This window comes from Crinia signifera, chromosome 2 (assembly GCF_055691185.1).
Source record: "Crinia signifera chromosome 2, ASM5569118v1, whole genome shotgun sequence".
Taxonomy (NCBI): Eukaryota; Metazoa; Chordata; class Amphibia; order Anura; family Myobatrachidae; genus Crinia; species Crinia signifera.
In genome coordinates this window covers 13269139-13293979 of record NC_139218.1, presented here as the reverse complement: position 1 = coordinate 13293979, position 24841 = coordinate 13269139, and the positions used below count along the sequence as shown (strand labels likewise).

The 24841-nt window shown below is 49.2% G+C and overlaps 1 protein-coding gene across 2 annotated transcripts in view; it reads right to left on the bottom strand.

The window, feature by feature from the left end:
• Positions 1-4955: 4955 nt before the first annotated feature.
• Positions 4956-24841, bottom strand: part of TEX55 (testis expressed 55) — a 43128-nt gene continuing 23242 nt past the window's right edge. The window contains exons 4-6 of one of the 2 annotated variants that reach the window (XM_083171568.1): positions 18222-18359; positions 16000-16062; positions 4956-7205 (exon numbers count right to left, since the gene is read on the bottom strand). In XM_083171568.1, coding sequence (XP_083027694.1) covers positions 7170-7205; positions 16000-16062; positions 18222-18359 — 237 coding nt within the window. In that variant the 3' untranslated portion in view covers positions 4956-7169. Of the gene's footprint in view, positions 7206-9461; positions 10518-15999; positions 16063-18221; positions 18360-24841 lie in introns of those variants that run through there. The other variant, XM_083171567.1, reaches the window with a different exon arrangement.

Sequence of the window (24841 nt, the reverse complement as noted above, 5' to 3'; positions counted from 1 at the left end):
CCAATGTTCTGTGGGCCCCTTATACAGACCTCACCCTGGTGCCATCTTTCTACTTTACCTTCTGTGCTATAGTAGGGTTGATTCTCTGCAGACCCTTTCAGTAGATGCATAGATGGAATCTCTTATACGCAGGCAATAGTCTTTACCACAATTAATTTAATAGGTAACAGAATATTAGGATTTTTATATTTGCATACAGTGGTTCCTTATATGCACAGCCAAGGACGACATTTATGCGAAGGACGAAAAAATATATTATGCTGCCCCTTCCCCTCCGGCCACTGCTCCCGCTGGGTCTGTAGCTGCTGGGTCCGGGACCTGCAGATCTGCTCCCAATAAAAATGTCTATCACAAAATGGCTACCACCTTACAGAGGCTGCTATTCAGGATGCTAGAGGAGGTGGCTCGTGTTGACATTTTTTGTTGGAAATGATGTGTGAGCAGGTGTTGATACTGCAGTAATGCAGGGAATGACTCCCGCTGTGAACAGTCCAATTTCATAACCAGCACTGTTGGTTTATTGATTGATAGTGCAGCTGTACTCACTGTTACATGCACAGTGATGATGGAGTGCAGCGGAGCTTGAGCAGAGATGGGTTTTTTACAGCTCACATCCAGTGAGGGTAAGCTGCAAATTGGTAGCAGCGCAGGATATCTCTCAATCGTTGTGGCTTGCACGTAGTCGCAGAAGAAAGTGGGAGACTTCTGTCTCCCCTCATGTCACTCTTCCTAGTAAAAACAAGATGGCCCCTGCACATGCTTAGTAGTGATCTCAGTGGCCATCTTGGGATAGAGCATGAAGCCTTCCTGGAGGAAGGGAAAACTAAAGTCAGAGCAGCTGCACAATGTTATATCATAGTTGTCGACTTTTTGACTGCCCTCTACAGGAGAGGGCAGCCAGCTCAGTAAAGCAGGGGGGCGGGGCCATCTCCGGGAGGGGAAAGGGGGCCGTTTGGGGGTGGAGCCACAGGGCTGGCTGTCCTATTAGGGGTGTGTTTATAGTGATCTAATCATTTTAGCCCTGCCCCCCACCGTGCTATGCCTGTATTTCAGGCATTGCATGGCAGGGGGCAGGGCTAAAAAGCCGCGATCTCGTCATTTAACCCGGGGACCCCCCGCCGGGTGGGGGTGTCCGCTGGTGATGAATAGCAATGCGGGAGGGTTGACCCCCTTTCCAGGGGGCCGGGAGGGGGACCATTCCGGGAGGGTTGGCAACCCGGGTTTTATATGTCGACAGTCAAAATGTTGACCCTATCATCATTATGTCACTGTTGACATTCTGCATGTTGACATTCAAAGTGTATAGGTAACAGGAAATATGGTCAGTAGATTGACCCCATAAAGGTCAACTTAGATTAGGTGGACAGGGTTGGAAGGTTGACACAAGCATTAGGTCAACATTGGGAAGGTTGACACTAGTCAAGAGGTCACCGTGCGTTTTTCACCTTTTTTTTGAGCCAACATGTGCCGACAGGCGGTATTTCACTACGGCATGGTGGGAGAATAAAATGGCGTGCCTAGCGCAGCTTGGCACCGTGCCTCAAGTCTAGAGAGCTCATCGGCCATGCGAGGGGACGCGGTACACCTTGACAGTGTCCGTGTTGACTGTGTCGACCTAATGCTTGTGCCATGTCAACCTAATTTCCTTCTTCGTCGATCAGTCAGACAATGGGAGGGAAACAGCTGATGAATCTGAGGTACAGTAACGAGGAAAGCAATTAGTCCTGAACATAAGAGCGGCTGGATCATTAGGTTTATCACGCTACACAGAGACCAGGATCAGAGCCTCATTACCGCACAGATACAGATATATCAGGGTCTAGCGGTAAACAGAGAATATTTATCTCCCCAGAATAGCTCTCAGTCAGAGCTGTAATCAGCGTTATTAATGTTCTAGCACACATAGAATGTAGACGTGGCGTTCATCTGTCGTCACCTGTCATATTCCCTGGTTACATGACATAAACACGACTAATACTAGCGCCTACGTGTAGGAATAACACATGGGGCCCAATTCAGACCTGCTCGCTGGGCTGCGACTTTTCAGAGCCCAGCACGCAGGTTAATACCGCCCCACACCGCCGGAGTGTAACCCCGCCCATGTGCACAGCTGAGAATGCGATCGCAGCCGCGCACAGGAGAGAACCAATCGCTCATCATCAAATGGATTTCCCCCTGCTCAGAGTAATTCTAACACTTCTAACGACCAGGAACACCTGTGTTTACTGGGACATTCCCAGAATAGTTACCGCCCCAAATGGCCACAGGGGGTGAATCACCCTCTGACGGCAGATAAGAACCACTTGATACGAGCCTTCTTAATTGTGATTGGTTGATGTTATGCAAAACAAGCTATAGGGTATGATTGGTCAAGACTCTTAAGTTGTGCAACTTAAGGCCCCCTTACCCGATTGTAATTCACCTGCAATTTGGACTCTTTTCCTGCAAATGCGTCAATCAGTCGCAGGAAAAGAGCCCAAATCATAGCCGAATGACAGAAGGTCTGATGTGATTCGTGGTCCCGTGTGCATTGTACCAGAGCCTGCGAGTTGCCCTGGCTGCACAAGCAATCCAAGAGGAGAAGTGGCCACAGAGTTTGCAGCTACCTCAACCTGGGAGGTACAATAAGGTGCAGGTTTGTGAGTTGCTGGCTGTTCTGGGGAGGTACAATAAGGTGCAGGTGTGTGAGTCGCTGCCTGCTCTGAGGGTACAATAAGGTGCAGGTGTGTGAGTCGCTGCCTGCTCTGAGGGTACAATAAGGTGCAGGTTTGTGAGTTGCTGGCTGTTCTGGGGAGGTACAATAAGGTGCAGGTGTGTGAGTCGCTGCCTGCTCTGAGGGTACAATAAGGTGCAGGTGTGTGAGTCGCTGCCTGCTCTGAGGGTACAATAAGGTGCAGGTGTATGAGTCGCTGGCTGCTCTGGGGGGTACAATAAGGTGCAGGTGTATGAGTCGCTGCCTGCTCTGGGGAGGTACAATAAGGTGCAGGTGTATGAGTCGCTGCCTGCTCTGGGGAGGTACAATAAGGTGCAGGTGTATGAGTCACTGCATGCTCTGGGGAGGTACAATAAGGTGCAGGTGTATTAGTCGCTGGCTGCTCTGAGGGTACAGTAAGGTGCAGGTGTGAGTTGCTGGCTGTTCTGGGGAGGTACAATAAGGTGCAGGTGTGTGAGTCGCTGCCTGCTCTGAGGGTACAATAAGGTGCAGGTGTGTGAGTCGCTGCCTGCTCTGAGGGTACAATAAGGTGCAGGTGTATGAGTCGCTGGCTGCTCTGGGGGGTACAATAAGGTGCAGGTGTATGAGTCGCTGCCTGCTCTGGGGGGTACAATAAGGTGCAGGTGTATGAGTCGCTGCATGCTCTGGGGGGTACAATAAGGTGCAGGTGTATTAGTTGTTGGCTGCTCTGGGGAGGTACAATAAGGTGCAGGTGTATGAGTCGCTGGCTGTTGTGGGGAGGTACAATAAGGTGCAGGTGTATGAGTCGCTGGCTGCTCTGAGGGTACAATAAGGTGCAGGTGTATGAGTCGCTGCCTGCTCTGAGGGTACAATAAGGTGCAGGTGTATGAGTCACTGTCTGCTCTGGGGGGTACAATAAGGTGCAGGTGTATTAGTCGCTGGCTGCTCTGAGGGTACAGTAAGGTGCAGGTGTGTGAGTCGCTGCCGGCCCTGGGGGGTACAATAAGGTGCAGGTGTATGAGTCGCTGGCTGCTCTGGGGAGGTACAATAAGGTGCAGGTGTGTGAGTCGCTGCCTGCTCTGGGGGGTACAATAAGGTGCAGGTGTGTGAGTCGCTGCCTGCTCTGGGGGGTACAATAAGGTGCAGGTGTATTAGTTGCTGGCTGCTCTGGGGAGGTACAATAAGGTGCAGGTGTGTGAGTCGCTGCCTGCTCTGGGGGGTACAATAAGGTGCAGGTGTATGAGTCGCTGCCTGCTCTGGGGGGTACAATAAGGTGCAGGTGTGTGAGTCGCTGCCTGCTCTGGGGGGTACAATAAGGTGCAGGTGTATTAGTTGCTGGCTGCTCTGGGGAGGTACAATAAGGTGCAGGTGTGTGAGTCGCTGCCTGCTCTGGGGGGTACAATAAGGTGCAGGTGTGTCGCTGGCTGCTATGAGGGGGTACAGTAAGGCGCAGGTGTATGAGTCGCTGCCTGCTATGAGGGGGTACAATAAGGCGCTGGTGTATGAGTCGCTGCCTGCTCTGAGTGTACAATAAGGCGCAGGTGTATGAGTCGCTGCCTGCTCTGGGGAGGTACAATAAGGTGCAGGTGTATGAGCGCTGGCTGCTATGAGGGGGTACGATAAGGTGCAGGTGTATGAGTCGCTGCCTGCTCTGGGGAGGTACAATAAGGTGCAGGTGTGTGAGTCGCTGGCTGCTCTGGGGAGGTACGATAAGGTGCAGGTGTATGAGTCGCTGCCTGCTCTGAGGGTACAATAAGGTGCAGGTGTGTGAGTCGCTGCCGGCCCTGGGGGGTACAATAAGGTGCAGGTGTGTCGCTGGCTGCTATGAGGGGTACAATAAGGCGCTGGTGTATGAGTCGCTGCCTGCTCTGGGGGGTACAATAAGGTGCAGGTGTGTGAGTCGCTGCCTGCTCTGAGGGGTACAATAAGGTGCAGGTGTGTGAGTCGCTGCCTGCTCTGAGGGTACAATAAGGTGCAGGAGTGTGAGTTGCTGTCTGCGATTATCAGTTCGGTGTGTACGCATACACAATGAGCAATTTTGAGCTCAGCACCTACTATCTTCAGGCCTCCTTAATACAGTAGGATTGGGAGGAGAACTGGGACACGAGATCACAACACCCTGATCTAACGTTACAGGTGCAAGTGAAGCTGTTCATTGGCTAACGCTCCTGCATATTATCGGGCTGATACCTGCATAGGGTGTACCCGGTTTAACGCTCATACAAACACATATAAACAGACCGGTCTTTACAAAAGACAAAGCATCACAAATATGACCTAATTCTTGAATGAAATGTGAATTTATTGAGTAACAGCATTGTGAATAACCAGTATTATTGAAGCTAAAGAATAATTGCATTCGTCTGTATCTTGTGCAGTGAGCGAAACATGGATCGTGATGACATCATTGTACAGTAATCAGCTGTGCAGTTATACCTCTGTGATCGCTGCATATATCTGTGTGCTAATAAGCTGCCAATCCAGGCACCGCACAATCAGAAGCCTCATTTGCATAGTTAGCTGATACAGAAGACAATTAGAGCAACACATGATTACGCGATTAAACGGCTGTACGAGGACTATCAGCAGATACATGGTGTGCGAGGAAATCAGCGCCTGTCTATTAATATGCATTATATATGATTACAGAGGTGCCAGCAGCTCTGCAGGTGCTGTACTGTACAGAGAGAGCCTCAGCGCCAGGTCCATGCAGGGGGAACAGCCAAAACGTATCACTCCTCTGGGGGCAAGGAATGCTGACACTTCTAGTCCCACATCAGGAGACTTTCCATCATGTATACTGGGGTTAAATAAAGTCCTGAAACAGAGGCTTATTCCAGCAGGACCAAGCACATGTTCTGGTCTGATAAATGGGAGGGTGTGGACTAGTGGTCTGAGGGTGAGTGGCTTGGAGGTGTCCTCTAGTGGCCTGATGGTGTGAATGAGTGGCCTGTAGGTGTGGACTAGTGGTCTGGGGGTGTGGATGAGTGGCCTAAGGGTGTGGACTTATGACCTGAGGGTGTGGGCTAGAATATAGAGGTCAAAGAGGACCAGGGCCTGGTAGGTAAGATTCCGCTAATGGGATGCAAGAGAGGTCACCCCTGGGGTTTATAAAACCCCAGGGGTGAGCATAGTTTTGTTAAGCAGCAAATATTAGATAATTTATAGCATAAGGCTTGATTTATATTAATTATATTGATGAGATCTGATTTATAGTCACAAGGCTTGATTAATATTCATGAAATCTAAAATATATTCATGAGGCCTGGTATATATTCATGAGGTCTGATTTCTATTGATAGGTATGATTTATATTCATGAGGCTTAATTTATATTCATGAGGTCTGGCATATTCATTAGGTTTTATATATATTCATGAGGCTTAATTTATACCCATGAGGTTTGATTTATATTCATGAGGTCTGGCATAATTATTAGGTCTGATATATATTCATGAGGCTTGATTTATACATGTGAGGTCTGATTTATAATTATGAGGTCTGATTTCCATTCATGAGGTCTGATTTATAATTATGAGGCTTGATTTCTATTCATTAGGTATGATTTATATTTATGAGGTCTGATTTATATTCATGAGGTCTGATTTATAATTATGAGGCTTGATAAATATTCACAAGACTTAGGTTATATCGATGAGGCTTGATTTATATTCATGAGTCTTGACTTATATTCATGAGGTCTGATTTATAATTATGAGGTCTGATTTATATTCATGAGGTCTGATTTATAATTATGAGTTCTGATTTATATCCAAGAGGTCTGATTTATATCTATGAGGTCTGATTTATAATTATGAGGTCTGATTTATATCCAAGAGGTCTGATTTATATTTATGAGGCTTGATATAAACCCATGAGGCCTGGAGTATTGTTTTTTAGTAATACTAAACCAGGGGTAGCCAACTCCAGTCCCCGAGAGCTACCAATAGTTCACGTTTTCCAGGTCTCCTCACAGAATCACAAGTGAAGTATTTAGCTCCACCTGTGGATCTTTTAAAATGTGTTAGTTAGGAATGAGTGCACCTGTGTACCTGCGAGGTGAGCTGGAAAACTGGAACTGTTGGTAGCTCTCGAGGACTGGAGTTGGCTATCCCCTACTAAACGCCATATTGTCAGCCCACAACATGTCTGCTTTCACTGTAGGTGCCAGATCCACTTTAAATAAATCACTTATTCTAAGTTATTGCAACAGGACGATGGTTAAGTTTCCGCGCAGACCATTTTGTCTCGGTGAAACGCGATATGTTGTAGACCTTGCATTAGGTTTTACACTAAAGATACTGAAGTGATTTCTTGTATTATTTCCTCTTCTGGGTTAAGCAGATTACGTCACACATGTGACATCCATCAATAAACTTAGAGCGCGGAATCCAGTGTGGGGTTAGCATCAGGACTATCCATTAGCAGATGTATTGTTACATGGTCGATCCTTGGAGGTCAATGTCACTGAGACGGTGAGACTCTGCGGGGACTTATCACTCCTCCTTCTTGCTGTCTATCATGGACTGGACCTGGGAGTGTATAAGGACAGCTGGTTAGATTGTGACAGAGTAAAGGCAACCGAGTCTGCAAGTTTACCGCACAGTAATACATGGATGTAAGCAAGACAAGGATATTGGACGGAGATGGAAAATCAACTGCTGACCGATAACCACAGAATCGCTGCTGACGCGTTTGACATCAGTTCAACATGATGCGTTTGACATCAGTTCAACATGACGCGTTTGACATCAGTTCAACATGACTCGTTTGACATCAGTGCAACGTGATGCGTTTGACATCAGTGGAACGTGACGCGTTTGACATCAGTGCAACGTGACGCGTTTGACATCAGTTTCGAAGAACAAATTTGTTTGAATGATAGCGCAACCCCCTTAAAAAGATGTGATGGACACAATAAACATTTAGAGATTTATTGTGACAAAAATGTGACAGAATAATAAAACAAGCAAAAAAAGCACATAAAACAATATTTACAAATGATCCAAGGGCAGGTTTCAATTTCCTTTAAGGTTACACCAGGCAAATATAATGAAGACTCTCTCTCACCATGAAATGGGTTTGCGGTGGGCTATGCTCCCATGTGAAGTCCTGCGGCCACACCGCAGATGGCTTACTGTAGAAGGGTCCTCAGGTAAAGTGCTGGTGCGTCCTTCAAAAGTGTCTGGTCGTTTTTAAAGTGCAAGGTGCCAGTGCACTGTGATGGGCAGTCTGTATCCAGAAAAGCTGCAACGCGTTTCGGAGAACTAAGTCCCCTTTTTCAAGCTGTGTATCACAGACTGCCCATCACAGTGCACTGGCACCTTGCACTTTAAAAACGACCAGACACTTTTGAAGGACGCACCAGCACTTTACCTGAGGACCCTTCTACAGTAAGCCATCTGAAATTGAAACCTGCCCTTGGATCATTTGTAAATATTGTTTTATGTGCTTTTTTTGCTTGTTTTATTATTCTGTCACATTTTTGTCACAATAAATCTCTAAATGTTTATTGTGTCCATCACATCTTTTTAAGGGGGTTGCGCTATCATTCAAACAAATTTGTTCTTCGAATCTGTACCTTTGAAGGTGGTGTACCTTCCATTGTTTGAATAGCTGCACCCCACTTAATCAATTGCGCTGAATTGCTCCACAGACATTTGTTACTACGCGTTTGACATCAGTGCAACATTGCACACCAAGGTGCTGATCTCTCTCTCTCTCTCTGAGATCACTGTGAGAGGTCTTCTACACATGTTTGGGGCAGACTAGATGGTCCAAGTGGTCCTTATCTGCCATCAAATTCTATGAGCTGCACATCAACCAATCACTAATCTAAAAATGCCTCCATTATGACCTCTCTCTTACCCTCACACATCCACTCAGCACAAAAAAGCCTTCCCAAGCTCCTACATGCCACTGGTCACCAAATGCTGACACCACACCCACAATGCCCCCCAGATTCCCCATGTCCATAACTGCCCTCCCATGGTCACTCCTGTCTCAGACCCAGATTTTCATTATTGATAATGAGAAACTTGGAGGCATAACGTAGAGAAGTGTTACAGCCAGATGTAGGCGACTGGTCTGCTGATGGCCTGAGGTCCAACTGCTGTACATCACTGTTCCCGGAAACTGTGCAGATGGTCCTGGGACTGTAGAGATGGTCCCAGGACTGTACAGCTGGTCCCAGGAACTGTGTGGATGGTCATGGGAACTAGATTTAGGTCCAAGACACTCTATAGATGGTCCTGGGCCGGAACCTGTATGGATGGTCCTGGGACCTGTATAGTCCTGGCCCTGTAGTTCTAATCTTGGCTGTGATTTCACACTTTGTGCTTGGCCAGACTACGGGAACTGAGCTGAATGAGGATATTTGCAGAACTACTCAATACTGTCAGCTATAATAAGCGGCAGGACTAATGATGGCCATCGACCATCGATGATACAAAATAATTGATGGTTTATGGCCGATGGTAAATACTTTTGCCATTGATGAGGGAGAACCAAATGGTTTCCATCCATCGATGGGCAGCAAAACCAATATTTTGCTTTTGTTTTTTAAAGTGCTGGGAAACGGAGCATAGCTAAGTCCCCCGACACCAGTGAAGCCTCCCTCCACATTTTGATTGGCCTGTGGGCCAGTCAGTCGAAAAACATGGATGACCAATGATAGATAAAACTATCGATTGTCGTCCTTCACATCATTTAGGACTATCTGGCTGGTTGCAGAATCACCATCGATGGCGAGTGCACCGATGGTCATCTCTAGGTAGGACGCTGACTATAAAGCCACAAGATAGTCCCAATACATAAGAGTATGGGCCTCATGCTTGTGCACAATAGAATGCAGATCTATACCGCCCCTCAGTGGCCAGTGCCTGTCATGTCCAGGCATAATACACCTCTCCTGCAGCTGTAAGCCCCATAACCGGACCGAGACTCTGCAAATAACATGGGAGATGACACATGATGCATTAGAGGGAGCTGCCAGCATCCCCATCCCTGCTAAGCCCAGAACAGCCAGCGGCAGCCTCCCCTCTGTTATTTCCCTGGGAAACGCACTCCATAATCTGCCATTACACAGCACACAGGCTGCTTAATGAGATTTCAATTCTGAAACATTACCGACATATTGTACGCTTCCAATGTTAATTAAAATGATCCTGTAATGCGGCACAATATCCCCGCAAAGTCACATTCTGTACTTCCCGAGATCCCCAGAAAGCCAGGAATTAGTAAACCACTTATTGCCTGTGATTCCCCCACTCCCACTTCACTGTAATCAGGCCTCTTACAGCGAGTCTGCTTATTGCCGGCCGGATGATGAAACGCTACGGCAGCCAGCGTCGATGACCGGCGCCGAGATAGAATAAATAGCGACGCACGCCCTAAATGTATGAGCCCTACAATGTGTCTCCATGGGTGGTTTGTGCGGCAACGGAATTACGTAGATTTTTCAGTTAATATTTAGACGGCCGGAACGACCTGGGCTCCTCTGTGTCGGTGCTAATGACGGCGCGGTTATTGCTATCGCAGTCTTATTACCTTGTACCCCTAATGCAAATATCACGGCAGCTACTGGGATTATAAATGGAGTCGTACACATTTAATAAGCTCTTTATTGTGTTTACTGCATAAAACAACCTCAATGTTTTGCCACAAGGACATTACGGGGGATCTGCAGTGAACACATCACCATTACGGCAGGTAATACACGGCGAGCGCTACTGGGGCGCACACCGCCGCGGCTGGGGATTTATTCCTGCAATTCCTGGCATATGGCGGAGGCCCAAGATTCCGGCGAAGCGAGCAGGAAAGAGGCTTTGAAATGAAAATAAGTCCTTTAATCAGAAAGATAAACAGCAGTTTAGCTGAATACTGGAGCTTAAAGGAAAACTAGAAAGCAAATAACCTTATGGTCAGGTTTCCAGCATATAATTAGCATTAAACTTCTAATTATTTCTCATACAAGATTGTGCAGCAAAAGCAGCCACCTAACAGGAGTGCAATGGGCGAGAGAGTTGGCGGCGGCCTAGCGGTGGGGGGGCGGGTGTGCTTGGGATGATAATATAATAATGCTCATTTATGTAACACAACACTTATTTAAGCATATTTAGGGGTGCGTGTGTGTACCTACCTCCATGCATTTGGGGAGTCTCCCACATGCCTTCTTAGTAATGGCTTTTTTCTGGCCACTCTTCCATAAAGCCCAGCTCTATGTAGTGTACAGACTATTGTGGTCTCATGCGCAGATACACCAGTCTCTGCTGTGGAACGCTGCAGCTCCTTCAGGGTTACCTTTGGTCTCTGTGCTGCCTCTCGGATTAACCCCTTGAGTGGTATGCCCAGAAATTTTCCATGCTCAGCTGCGCTGCCGCAGCGGGCTGTCCTGGAAAATTTCCGGGCGTACCACTAACATAGAATAGGTGTGCGCCAGTGGTGTCCAGGTGTGTGTGTCTCCCCCCCCCCCCCCCCCCCCCATCCTTTCAGTCTCCCCCCCAGCCTTTGCTCTGGCGATCGGTGTGCTGGAGCTCCCTGCCCTGACCCGCCCGCCGTCACTCATTTTACAGTGACGTCGGCGGCAGGCTCGGGTATGGCCGGCGCGGCTCGGGGAGACTCGGGAGCGCTCAGGCACCCGAGTCCTCCCGAGCCACCGCAAACACTTGCCAGCCTGCTGCCGACATCACTGCTGAATGTGACAGGCACCAGCTAAGGCAGCGGGGACACTGGACAGTGGCTGCAGGGAAGCTCCGGCGTAATAACGCCGGAGCAGAGGTGGGGGGGGGGGGGGGGGGGGGCGACTACCAACTTCAAGTGGTGGGTTTTGAGAGTTTGTCCTGCCCCAGCAAAACCCACCACCCAAGGGGTTAATGCCCACCACCCAAGGGGTTGATGCCCTCCTTGCCCAGTCCCTGAGTTTTGGTGGGTGGCCCTCTCTTGGCAGGTTTATTGTGGAATCATCAGCAGCGTAGCTAGCTGGCACAGTGCCCGGAGCAAGGGCATGTTATGTTATGCCCCCCCCCCCCCCCCCCCCCGAGATTTGTATTAGATGTAGCATGCTCTCAGATGATCGCCACACACAGGTGATCCCCAATTTCACTGATTGAGCAGATTCCATCCTGCATCTACCACAATCTCAATGGTTCCTATAAAGCTGTGAACACACACTTCGATTTTTTTTCTCCGTTTTCGATTAGATTTTGCTTATAGAAGAAAAATCGAATTGAAACCTAATTGAAATCGAATGGTTTTTAGGACACTTTCGACTGGCATTCGATTCGATGCGCGCTCTCGTTTTCTCTATATCGAATTCAATCCAGTAAAATCGAATGTGTACACTGTGCTTTGAATATATCGATATCAAATGCAAAAGTGTAGATCGAATGTGAAAAACGAATGGAAAATCAAAGGCAAAATTGAAAGGTGGTGGAGAGGGAATATCTAAATCAAACTGAAAGCGAAAGCAAATCAATGCCTCTGTACGCACCTTAATAATAATCTATTCAATTGCACATCCAGTCATGGTCATTTCACAGTAACTGTAACTGTTCATAGCCAAAACTGGTCCAGGAAGTGTGGGTATGTTTGTCGATGTGAGAATGGAGAAATGGGGCCTGATTCAGACCTGATTGCAGGGCTACTTTTTTTTTAGCAAATGGACAAAACCATGCTGCACTGCAGGTGGGGTAGATGTAACATGTGCAGAGAGAGTTGGATTTGGGTGGGCTGTGTACAAACTGAATTCTAAAATTGCAGTGTAAAAATAAAGCAGCCAGTATTTACCATGCACAGAAACAAAATAACTCACATAAATCTAACTCTCTCTGCACATGTTACATCTGCCCCACCTGCATTGCACATGGTTTTGTCCATTTGCTAAAAATAAGACTTGCAAACAGGTCTGAATCAGGCCCATGGACCTAATATTGACATGATGAATGGCGAGTAACCATGTTTACACTGATGAAATGTCGACATGACCTGCTCCCTTCAGCTCCCCACTCTGCTCTATTCCTAACATTCAGCTCCCCACCCTGCTCTATTCCTAACATTCAGCTCCTCGCCCTGCTCCCTTCCTAACACACAGCTGAGGGTGGGGACCCTGCTCTATTCCTAACATTCAGCTCCCCGCCCTGCTCTATTCCTAACATTCAGCTCCTCGCCCTGCTCCCTTCCTAACACACAGCTGAGGGTGGGGACCCTGCTCTATTCCTAACATTCAGCTCCCCGCCCTGCTCTATTCCTAACATTCAGCTCCCCACCCTGCTCTATTCCTAACATTCAGCTCCCCGCCCTGCACCCTTCTTAACAGTCAGCTCCCCACTGTATCCGGACTGATCATAGACACATGGTCGACAGTCAAAAGTTCAACAGGGTCAAAAGCTCGACATGGAAAAGGTCGACAGGGTTTAAAGGTTGACATGCATTTTTTTACAACATTTTTAGCCGACAGGCGGCATTTCATGCCATACCATCTATTAGGGCGTGGAGGGAGAATATAATAGTGTGCCGAGCATAGCGAGCCATGCGAGGGGACGTGGTACACTTAGACAGTATCCATGTCGACCTATGTCGACATAGACACCCTAAAAACATAAAAAAACCTCTACCTTACCCACACATAGCTACCGTTAAACACCGCGCTCGCCAATTAACTAAATACATTGTCAATTTTGATGCTCTCCGGATTGTATTCACGTTTTATTTGTATCTTTGTGGATATCTTAATAAACCTATATGATAGGAAAAAAACCAACTCCTGTCGACCCTTTTCCATGTCGACCTTTTGGACGTTGACCTTTTAACCATGTCGACATTTTTTATGTTGACCTTTTAACCACTTTGACCTTTTAGACATCGACCTTTATACCCTGTCGACCTTGTGACTGTTGACCATATAACTGTCTATCATGAGTCAGTCTATGATTTATACCATAAACGCTCCCAACCCTGCTCCCATCCTAACATTCAGCTCTCCGCCCTGCTCCCATCCTAACATTCAGCTCTCCGCCCTGCTCCCATCCTAACATTCAGCTCTCCGCCCTGCTCCCTTCCTAACATTCAGCTCTTCGCCCTGCTCCCTTCCTAACATTCAGCTCTTCGCCCTGCTCCCTTCCTAACATTCAGCTCTCCGCCCTGCTCCCTTCCTAACATTCAGCTCTTCGCCCTGCTCCCTTCCTAACATTCAGCTCTTCGCCCTGCTCCCTTCCTAACATTCAGCTCTCCGCCCTGCTCCCTTCCTAACATTCAGCTCTCCGCCCTGCTCCCATCCTAACATTCAGCTCTCCGCCCTGCTCTCATCCTAACATTCTGCTCTTCGCCCTGCTCCCTTCCTAACATTCCTAACTGTGTAGGTGCAATGGGAGTGAGGTATTGTGTAGGTGCAGTGGGAGTGTTATGTAAGAGCAGTGGGAGTGTTATGTAGGTGCAGTGGGAGTGAGGTATAGTGTAGCTGCAGTGGGAGTGCTATGTACAGTAGGTGCAGTGGGAGTGCTATGTATAGTAGCTGCAGTGGGAGTGCTATGTAGGTGCAGTGAGTGCTGTGTAGGTGCAGTGAGAGTTCTATGTACAGTAGGTGCAGTGAGAGTGCTGTGTAGGTGCAGTGAGAGTTCTATGTGCAGTGGGAGTGCTGTGTAGGTGCAGTGTAGGTGAGGTATAGTGTAGCTGCAGTGGGAGTGCTATGTACAGTAGGTGCAGTGAGTGCTGTGTAGGTGCAGCGGGAGTGAGGTATAGTGTAGCTGCAGTGGGAGTGCTATGTACAGTAGGTGCAGTGATAGTGGTATGTACAGTAGCTGCAGTGGGAGTGCTGTGTAGGTGCAGTGAGAGTAAGGTATAGTGTAACTGCAGTGGGAGTGAGGTATAGTGTAGGTGCAGTGAGAGTGCTGTGTAGGTGCAGTTGGAGTGAGGTATAGTGTAGCTGCAGTGAGAGTGCTATGTACAGTAGGTGCAGTGAGTGCTGTGTAGGTGCAGCGGGAGTGAGGTATAGTGTAGCTGCAGTGGGAGTGCTATGTACAGTAGGTGCAGTGAGAGTGGTATGTACAGTAGCTGCAGTGGGAGTGCTGTGTAGGTGCAGTGAGAGTAAGGTATAGTGTAGCTGCAGTGGGAGTGAGGTATAGTGTAGGTGCAGTGAGTGCTATGCAGGTGCAGTAAGAGTGCTGTGTAGGTGCAGTTGGAGTGAGGTATAGTGTAGCTGCAGTGAGAGTGCTATGTACAGTAGGTGCAGTGAGAGTGCTGTGTAGGTGCAGAGAGAGTGCTATGTACAGTAGCTGCAGTGGGAGTGCTATGTACAGTAGGTGCAGTGGGAGTGCTATGTAGGTGCAGTGAGAGTGCTGTGTAGGTGCAGTGGGAGTGCTGTGTAGGTGCAGTGGGAGTGAGGTATAGTGTAGCTGCAGTGGGAGTGCTATGTACAGTAGGTGCAGTGAGAGTGCTATGTACAGTAGCTGCAGTGGGAGTGCTGTGTAGGTGCAGTGAGTGCTGTGTAGGTGCAGTGAGAGTGCTATGTACAGTAGCTGCAGTGGGAGTGCTATGTACAGTAGCTGCAGTGGGAGTGCTATGTAGGTGCAGTGAGAGTGCTGTGTAGGTGCAGTGGGAGTGAGGTATAGTGTAGCTGCAGTGGGAGTGCTATGAACAGTAGGTGCAGTGAGAGTGCTATGTACAGTAGGTGCAGTGAGAGTGCTATGTAGGTGCAGTGAGAGTGCTGTGTAGGTGCAGTGAGAGTTCTATGTACAGTAGGTGCAGTGAGTGCTGTGTAGGTGCAGTGTGAGTTCTATGTGCAGTGGGAGTGCTGTGTAGGTGTAGTGTAGGTGAGGTATAGTGTAGCTGCAGTGGGAGTGCTATGTACAGTAGCTGCAGTGGGAGTGCTGTGTAGCTGCAGTGGGAGTGCTATCTACAGTAGGTGCAGTGGGAGTGCTGTGTAGGTGCAGTGAGTGCTGTGTAGCTGCAGTAGGAGTGAGGTATAGTGTAGCTGCAGTGGGAGTGAGGTATAGTGTAGCTGCAGTAGGAGTGAGGTATAGTGTAGGTGCAGTGGGAGTGCTGTGTAGGTGCAGTGGGAGTGCGGTATAGTGTAGGTGCAGTGGGAGTGAGTTATAGTGTAGCTGCAGTGGGAGTGAGTTATAGTGTAGCTGCAGTGGGAGTGAGGTATAGTGTAGCTGCAGTGGGAGTGCGGTATAGTGTAGGTGCAGTGGGAGTGCGGTATAGTGTAGGTGCAGTGGGAGTGCGGTATAGTGTAGGTGCAGTGGGAGTGAGGTATAGTGTAGCTGCAGTGGGAATGAGGTATAGTATAGCTGCAGTGGGAGTGAGTTATAGTGTAGCTGTAGCACTCACCTTCTCCAGCATGAACTCCAGGGGTTCCGCTGGCTTCTCGTACACCAGTTTTGCTGTAATCTCCTGAAAATAAATAACAAAGTCCCTAATTAAAACATAACATAGGAGAAGCGAACAAAGGGGGTCACTGTGATTCGCTCGGCCCCTGTCCTATTCACATCGGGGAACTATGTTTGCATGTGTGGGGCCACTGTGCGGACGCTTTCGGCGACTTGCACAGTCACTGAGGCGCACGCACAGGAGGGGAATGGTGGAGGCGGGCAGCTCCGGGGTCGGGCGGCTGATGTCACAGGAGGGGAATGGTGGAGGCGGGCAGCTCCGGGGTCGGGCGGTGATGTCACAGGAGGGGTATGGTGGAGGCGGGCAGCTCCAGGTTCAGGCATGTGATGTCACAGGAGGGGTATGGTGGAGGCGGGCAGCTCCGGGGTCGGGCGGTGATGTCACAGGAGGGGTATGGTGGAGGCGGGCAGCTCCGGGGTCGGGCGGTGATGTCACAGGAGGGGTATGGCGGAGGCGGGCAGCTCCGGGGTCGGGCGGTGATGTCACAGGAGGGGTATGGTGGAGGCGGGCAGCTCCGGGGTCGGGCGGTGATGTCACAGGAGGGGTATGGTGGAGGCGGGCAGCTCCAGGTTCAGGCATGTGATGTCACAGGAGGGGTATGGTGGAGGCGGGCAGCTCCGGGGTCGGGCGGTGATGTCACAGGAGGGGTATGGTGGAGGCGGGCAGCTCCGGGGTCGGGCGGCTGATGTCACAGGAGGGGTATGGTGGAGGCGGGCAGCTCCAGGGTCGGGCGTGTGATGTCACAGGAGGGGTATGGTGGAGGCGGGCAGCTCCGGGGTCGGGCGGCTGATGTCACAGGTGGGGTATGGTGGAGGCGGGCAGCTCCGGGGTCGGGCATGTGATGTCACAGGAGGGGTATGGTGGAGGCGGGCAGCTCCGGGGTCGGGCATGTGATGTCACAGGAGGGGTATGGTGGAGGCGGGCAGCTCCAGGGTCAGGCGTGTGATGTCACAGGAGGGGTATGGTGGAGGCGGGCAGCTCCGGGGTCGGGCGGCTGATGTCACAGGAGGGGTATGGTGGAGGCGGGCAGCTCCGGGGTCGGGCGGTGATGTCACAGGAGGGGTATGGTGGAGGCGGGCAGCTCCGGGGTCGGGCATGTGATGTCACAGGAGGGGTATGGTGGAGGCGGGCAGCTCCAGGGTCGGGCATGTGATGTCACAGGAGGGGTATGGTGGAGGCGGGCAGCTCCAGGGTCAGGCGTGTGATGTCACAGGAGGGGTATGGTGGAGGCGGGCAGCTCCGGGGTCGGGCGGCTGATGTCACAGGAGGGGTATGGTGGAGGCGGGCAGCTCTGGGGTCGGGCATGTGATGTCACAGGAGGGGTATGGTGGAGGCGGGCAGCTCCGGGGTTGGGCGCTGAGGTCACAGGAGGGGTAAGGTGGAGGCGGGCAGCTCCGGGGTCAGGCATGTGATGTCACAGGAGGGGTATGGTGGAGGCGGGCAGCTCCAGGGTCAGGCGTGTGATGTCAAAGGAGGGGTATGGTGGAGGCGGGCAGCTCCAGGGTCAGGCGTGTGATGTCTCAGGAGGGGTATGGTGGAGGCGGGCAGCCCTGGGGTCGGGCATGTGATGTCACAGGAGGGGTTTGGTGCAGGCGGGCAGCTCCGGGGTCGGGCGGTGATGTCACAGGAGGGGTATGGTGGAGGCGGGCAGCTCCGGGGTCGGGCGGCTGATGTCACAGGAGGGGTATGTTGGAGGCGGGCAGCTCCAGGGTCGGGCGGTGATGTCACAGGAGGGGTATGGTGGAGGCGGGCAGCTCCGGGGTCGGGCGTGTGATGTCACAGGATGTCTCCCCTTCTCGTAGCATGACAGTAGGTCAGTCAAGATTGACTTATATTTGTGAACAGGGGAAAAATCATTCGATGGTCAGCATTCGCAATGCGGCAGGAAAATTTGCGCGGTGGTGGTGGTGGGGCGCGCATTTGCTCACCCGGCAGGCGGCTACTTAGCGAGTCAACCAGAATCAGGCCCAAAGTACCTGGCTGGTCGTACAGAATATACTGTAACATAGACGGCTGTAATATACAAAGTGAACACTAAGGGGCAGTATTGCACCACAGACCACTGCGTTGTGCAGCACGAATGGAAGGACACATACAGCATCTTACATACAGCGTGTTCTGCATTAGTGTCAGGAACACGTCCCTGCTATGTTATGTCTCACCTGGAATATCTCCAGGATGTTGTGCTTCTCCATGTACTTCAGCGAACGCTCGTATGGGTCCTCATACACCGGCGTGGCGGGTGGTGCGGTGCCAGCCTGGTGAATCAGCTCCGTGATCAGCACCTTATCACTGCCCATCTGCACACAACAGAGAAGCGAATGAGGCATCGCAACATAAACTGGATATTACCTCATTAATGTGTTACACTAGGAAATACAGCCAGCCCCCTGCTTGGTTATTATGCGTTACAGCTGCTTCTTTCTGTGCACTCTGATTGGTGGAGAGCTCCGGCTATCTATCAATCAACATGCTGCCAGCCATTCACTGTCTGGCTGCAAGTTGGGAGGCAGGTAGAAAATGCTGCACTCTGATTGGTGGATGGCTCCAGCCATCCACCAATCACTATGCTGACACTTCCTCTGATTGTGTGACCATCACCTGTTCCTGCTCAAAGGCCCCTACAGTTGTTAGGCCCTGGGATGCTGCCCAGTGTGCCCATACATTACAATGGCCCTATGGGAACTTCTAAACCCCAAAGGTGCATACACACTGTACAATTTTTTTTGACCAATTTCGTTGAAGACCTTTCCCTTGAACCCAGTGTCCTGGACAAAAGATGTTGACGACAGACGAAAGACTAAAGATCTAGCTACAGTCTATAGGCTCTTTCTGAAAGAGATCCAAATTGAAAGCTTTCTGTCATCACCGAACGGACCAGACGTGTGCTAGCCACAGTGGGGACATAAGGAGATCCTATCCTGCACCGTTGGTTGGACCAGCCGGATTCCGGGATTTTACCCCGAAACGGGTGATATGCTTTTATCTTTTTACCAATTGTGAGTGCACTAATAAAACTGTTATGCTTTTCTACCATACGATATTGCACTATCCAGTTTTTTACTAGCCCTATAGGTTCAAGTGAACCCGGGAGGAAGATCTTTAAAGACTTGTGACATGCGCATATATTACCTATCTATGTGAGTGTACTGATTGAATTAAAACAACCTGAAGAGCCTCACAGTATTGCACCATGGTCTTGTCTTTCTGTGTTTGAGTCTTTTCAGATCAATGTGTTGATTATCTGGACTTGTACAGCTAAGTTATATTGCATCTCGCCAGTGGGTGTACCATCCTTTCTGTATCTTTCTATGTCCTAAAGCTTTTGGTGGAAGCTTTGTGGGGTCACCCAGTGGCAAACGCAGGATTTTCAGAAGGGGGTTTCCAGAGGGGTGGAGCAAAGCACGGAGATGGACACTTAGGTGACCCAGTATATGCCGGGTCAGTTAAAGTATTCTAGATAGACCAAATGTATATAAATAATAATAAAAAAAAAAAAAAAAAAAAAATTATAATATATATATACATACATACATACATACATGCATACGGGGCGTCAACAGCAGTGTATGACCCCTGGGCATAGCAATGTATTGGGGCCCCTACCGATCCTCCAGCGGTAGGGGTGGGGGAAGCTTTGATGTCCCGCCGGTGGTAGGGGGTATTATATCAACCGCTCAGCATGTAGGGCCTGGATCAGTAATTTCCACTAATTACCCCTTTACTGCACAGATGGTGGGAGAAGGGGGCATTGGGCTGAATGAAGGGGCCCTGATACATAACTTCCAGGGTGGTAGAGGATGTTTAATACGCAGAGGAGGGGTGTATAGTGGAGTGGGCTTATTATTCATAATTTTCTGGTGGGAGGACAGCTTGCTTGACTGCAGATATCTCCAGTTTCCGGAAATAAATTTCTTAGATTTTAATGGAATTAAAAACTAGAGAATCCCACCTACCAAATGGTACTGGGGACTAGGGGATCAGAGTTCAGGAGGCAGAGCAATCTACCAACGAGTATATAAAACTACATACCAGGTGTGTGGAGCTGGAGCAGTAACCAGTTGCTGGAAGGCTGGTATCTCTGGTTCTGGGAACAGTAGAGACAAGCTACTAGTGTCCATCAAAGGGGTAGAGTCCCAGCTTTTGGAATATACCCTCAGAAAAACTCTAAGTCAGACAGAACCTGAAATATCTGACTGGGAATAACAATTAACCGGCTTGGATGGGGACCACTGCTTTGAAGTCAAATATCTCTGGTTCAGAAAGGGCCGATTTTTACAATTCTTATACCCATGGAAAGAGGGGACCCTCAGCTTTCATCTGAGGGCCCTTAGACTCCTGGGGGGGTTTCTGGGTACTCAGAAACCCCCCCTGCGTGCACTACTGTCACCCTGGGCAGAAGTGCTTATTGCGCTGTGGAAGATCAGTTTTATTTTTCCTACTGTAACTGGAGTGGGGTCTGTGTGAATTAAGGGCGAGGTCTGCACAGATTAGGGATGAGCCTGATTTTGTCACAATAAACCTTGGTGATAAGGTGCAGAACATGATTATTATACTTTATAGAAATGGCGCCACAAGGGGTCTGCAGCGCCTCACACAGTACATTATGGTAACTGGTGCAGAGTGGCATAATACCTATGTTCATGCCACAGCATAACTTTTCGGGGTATACAGAGGAAAAAACTTACTTGGGGGCCTAGACATTAAAATAAATATACGAGGCTTGATGGCTCCAGAAAATTAAGTATCCAACGCACTGTGGGCAGCAGCAGCGGATACGAACTTACTGGAGGAATTCAACATTGACCCTGCTTCCAATGGAGAGAGTCAGACAGGGGCTGGGGGATCGGGTCCCTCTTCGCAGTGCTGAACTTTTTTCCCATAGGAAGGAGCGGGGTACAGGAATCAGCGGCATCTGCTTTGGTGAAATGGGGGCCACTGGGCTTAAGGGTGCGATTCGCAGTGAATCACTTTTGATAAATTAACCCAGCAGACTTATTGATTCTGGAATATTTCCAATCTGCGATACAGCCGGGCCCTCTCCCCCGAATAAGCAGGCATAGGGGCGGCAAGGCACCGCCCCTCTTGCGGGTCGCATGGGGACACTATTCGCCTGAGGGGCGGGGGGGGGGGGGGGGTTGGAATTCCTTCACTCTCTCTCTGCACTCCCTCTCTCTCACAGCACTGCCTCTCTCTATCTCCCTCTCTCTCTGCGCTGCCTCTCTCTCAACGCTTCCCTTTCTCTCTCTCTTGATGCTCCTTTTCACTCTCTGCGCTCCCTTTCACTCTCTCTGCACTCACTCTCTCTCTTTGCACTGCCCCCTTTGCACTTCTTCTCCCTCTCCCTCTTGGCACTCCATCTCCCGGCGCTCCCCTTTCTCTCTCTCTCTCTCTCTCTCTCTCTCTCTCTCTCTCTCTGCACTCCCTTTCACTCTCTGTGTTCCCTCTCCCTGTGCTTGCTCTCCATCACGGCGCTCCTCTCCTTCACTCTCTTTGCGCTGCCCCCATTGCGCGCCTTCTCTCTATCTGCGCACCCCTCTCTCTGCACTCCCTCTTTCTCTCTGCGCTCACCTCTCTCTTTCTACACCCTTTCTTTTGGTGCTCTCTCCCTCTCCCTCGCTCTTTCTCTGCGCATTGTCTCTCTGTGCTCCCCTCTCTTGGCATTCCCTCTCTTTTTAAATAAGTAGGGGGGCAATTAAAAATGTTGTGCCTAGGGGCGGCCTTACACCTAAATCCAGCACGGCGAATAAGGAGCATATAATATTCTGATTGTTTGCACTATTCCTCTGAACCTGTTGCACTAAATCAGGATTATCTTGCTACAGAAGGAATGTCGGTACCAATGCCTTCTGTAATTTGCACATTAATAAACTGATTGATCATTTTTCCTCTCCCCCTTTCTCCTCAGCGCCCGCAGAACGCCAGAATCAGCCTTTTTCATCCTCAGGCTGATGTCACAAGAGCCATAAAACCGCCAGCTTGAACACATGGCACGTTCTGGCTAATGACCTGATACATTGTAATGATCGGAAACTCAGATATACAATTGCTAGCTCCGAGCTTCCATTCATTATCATTTGTCAGAGCTGCAGCAATTAAGCAACACGCTTACAATGCTGCATTTTAATCATTTGTGACATCAACCATTAACGCTGTACACAATCCTATTATTATTATTATCCTTTATTTATATAGCGCCACAAGGGATCCGCCGCGCCCAGTTACAGAGTACACAAGTATAAACAATATATACAAATGGACTTCCAGCAACTGTGCTTCAATAAGTCAGATCTACGCGCCTATTACTGGTGCATGGTGGAGGGGTGGAACGGAGAGGTCATTTTTCCCGCAACCACCGGTTGGCAGGCGTCGCTGCGCTGTGATCCCAGCTGGAGACGTATTTGTGAATACTCCCCAGATTGAGATTATGCCGTAGGTAGGTAGCGAGAGATAAATGAGTTCCTGACTGCGCTTCTGAAGGATTATTGTTCAGGCACAGACTGCACATTATCAGCCGCTAATGACGGGAATTACATAGATAAAGGGACACTAACCACAGCACATTTGTGTGTCCAGCACGGGATATTATATACTGTAGCTGCATTCTGTCTGTGCAGACCATGGACCCAGGCTGTCCCTGCCCCATAGCTCCCCATCCATTGCGTCCGCCTGTCAAACAGGCAGAGACAGAAGGGGGCTGCGCCTGATCACTCAGGACCCGTTCTGCAGGCCCAAAATGACCAGGATTTAAATCCCGGGATTTCCGGATCCATTTGCGCATATATTTATGCCGGGCAGCGCTGAGCATCAGCAGCACTCAGCTCAGATGCCGTTTGTCAGTTGTGTGGTTGTGCACCATGATGTCAGAGGTCACACTGCGCAGCCAAGCACCTGCCCGCACCTTCAGCATTGCCTGCCTGCCCACTTCAGGGCTGCTGCACAGCAGTTCCCAGCATGGAACTGCCGTGGTATCCGGATGGCGGATCGATTATGTTGAAGTCGTTAATACCTTGGTCAACCGTGTCTAGTTAGACAGTGAGGGGAGATCAACGCTGGTAAATGGTTGATGGGAACTATAAGCAAAGGATAGTTGCACTACACACTAAATACAGGTATGCAATTTAGTTAAAATTGAAATAACATTTATTCAACACAAACAAATTTAAAAGGTGAGCTGAATAGCTAAAAAACTTATATAGAAAGATGTAATAAACAAGAAAAAGTTTGCTGCTATTATTTGTGCACGTTTTTGAACAACGCGTTTCGCTGCTCCTGCAGCTTTTTCAAGGGACCCTGGATTTGAACAAGCTGCAGGAGCAGCGAAACGCATTGGCGATTGGTACACCAGAATTGCTGCCACCATTCATCCCTTCCAGAGTGTTTCTCCAGGTGCCCTGCGAATAGTGGAGTAACAACAATTTATAACTGTTCAGCCCCGGATTGCAGGATCGTAACACAGGCTCAACTGCTTTTTGTGGAGGAACGCCACCTCTCTAATTTGCCAACATAAAGATCCAGCGGTCTCCTGCTCCCGTTAATCCATCCCCGTGGAGGAAATGCCATCCTCTTCATCTAGGTTGGAGGAAGCGTAGTGGAGGGCTACAACATACTCCTGACACCCACCTGATATAACATCTTTTTGGGCCCAAAAAAGAACATAACAGGACACACCTGGATATAAGGTGACTTTGAAAAATGTCACAAAAACATGCACAAATAATCGCGGCGATCTTTTTCTTGTTCATTACATCTTTTTATATACATTTTTTTAGCTATTCAGCTCACCTTTTAAATTTGTTTGTGTTGAATAAATGTTATTTCAAAGTTCAAAAGTTTTTCATGTTCTTTTGGTGCAGGGCCACTTGGTTAAAACTGTCCTATCCAAGTGGACACATCGTTATAATATAATAGTGTACCAAGCATAGCGAGGCACCGTCCCCGAAGCATGGGGAGCGCAGTGAGGCACCGTGCCAGAAGTATGGCGAGCGCAGTGTGCACATCTACGGGGTCCACAGGGACCCCTGTGACATTGGGCACAAAAAAACATGAAAATCCCGTGTTGACCGTCTCACTGTCGATCTCCTGTCACTGTCTAACTACAGTACACACGCTTGACCAAGTTTAGGCGTCAAATTATACGCCATCAAACACTAATGGTTCATCATGGCATTGTCTACCTAAATATTGGCAGTCTGATATCCTAGAACTAACGGCCGACACCCTCACTGGGCGAGCACAATAATCCACGTTAGTACATTTCTGCCTTCACTTCTGAAGATTGCAGCTTAGGTGGCCACAAAGGGTGACACTGACCTAATATAAGACATTATGCAGTGGCCACAAAGGGTGACACTGAGACTGACCTAATATAAGACATTATCCAGTGGCCACAAAGGGTTACACGGAGACTGACCTAATATAAGACATTATCCAGTGGCCATAAAGGGTTACACGGAGACTGACCTAATATAAGACATTATCCAGTGGCCACAAAGGGTTACACTGAGACTGACCTAATATAAGACATTATCCAGTGGCCACAAAGGGTTACATGGAGACTGACCTAATATAAGACATTATCCAGTGGCCACAAAGGGTTACATGGAGACTGACCTAATATAAGACATTATCCAGTGGCCACAAAGGGTTACATGGAGACTGACCTAATATATAAGACATTATCCAGTGGCCACAAAGGGTTACACTGAAACCTAATATAAGACATTATCCAGTGGTCACAAAGGGTTACATGGAGACTGACCTAATATAAGACATTATCCAG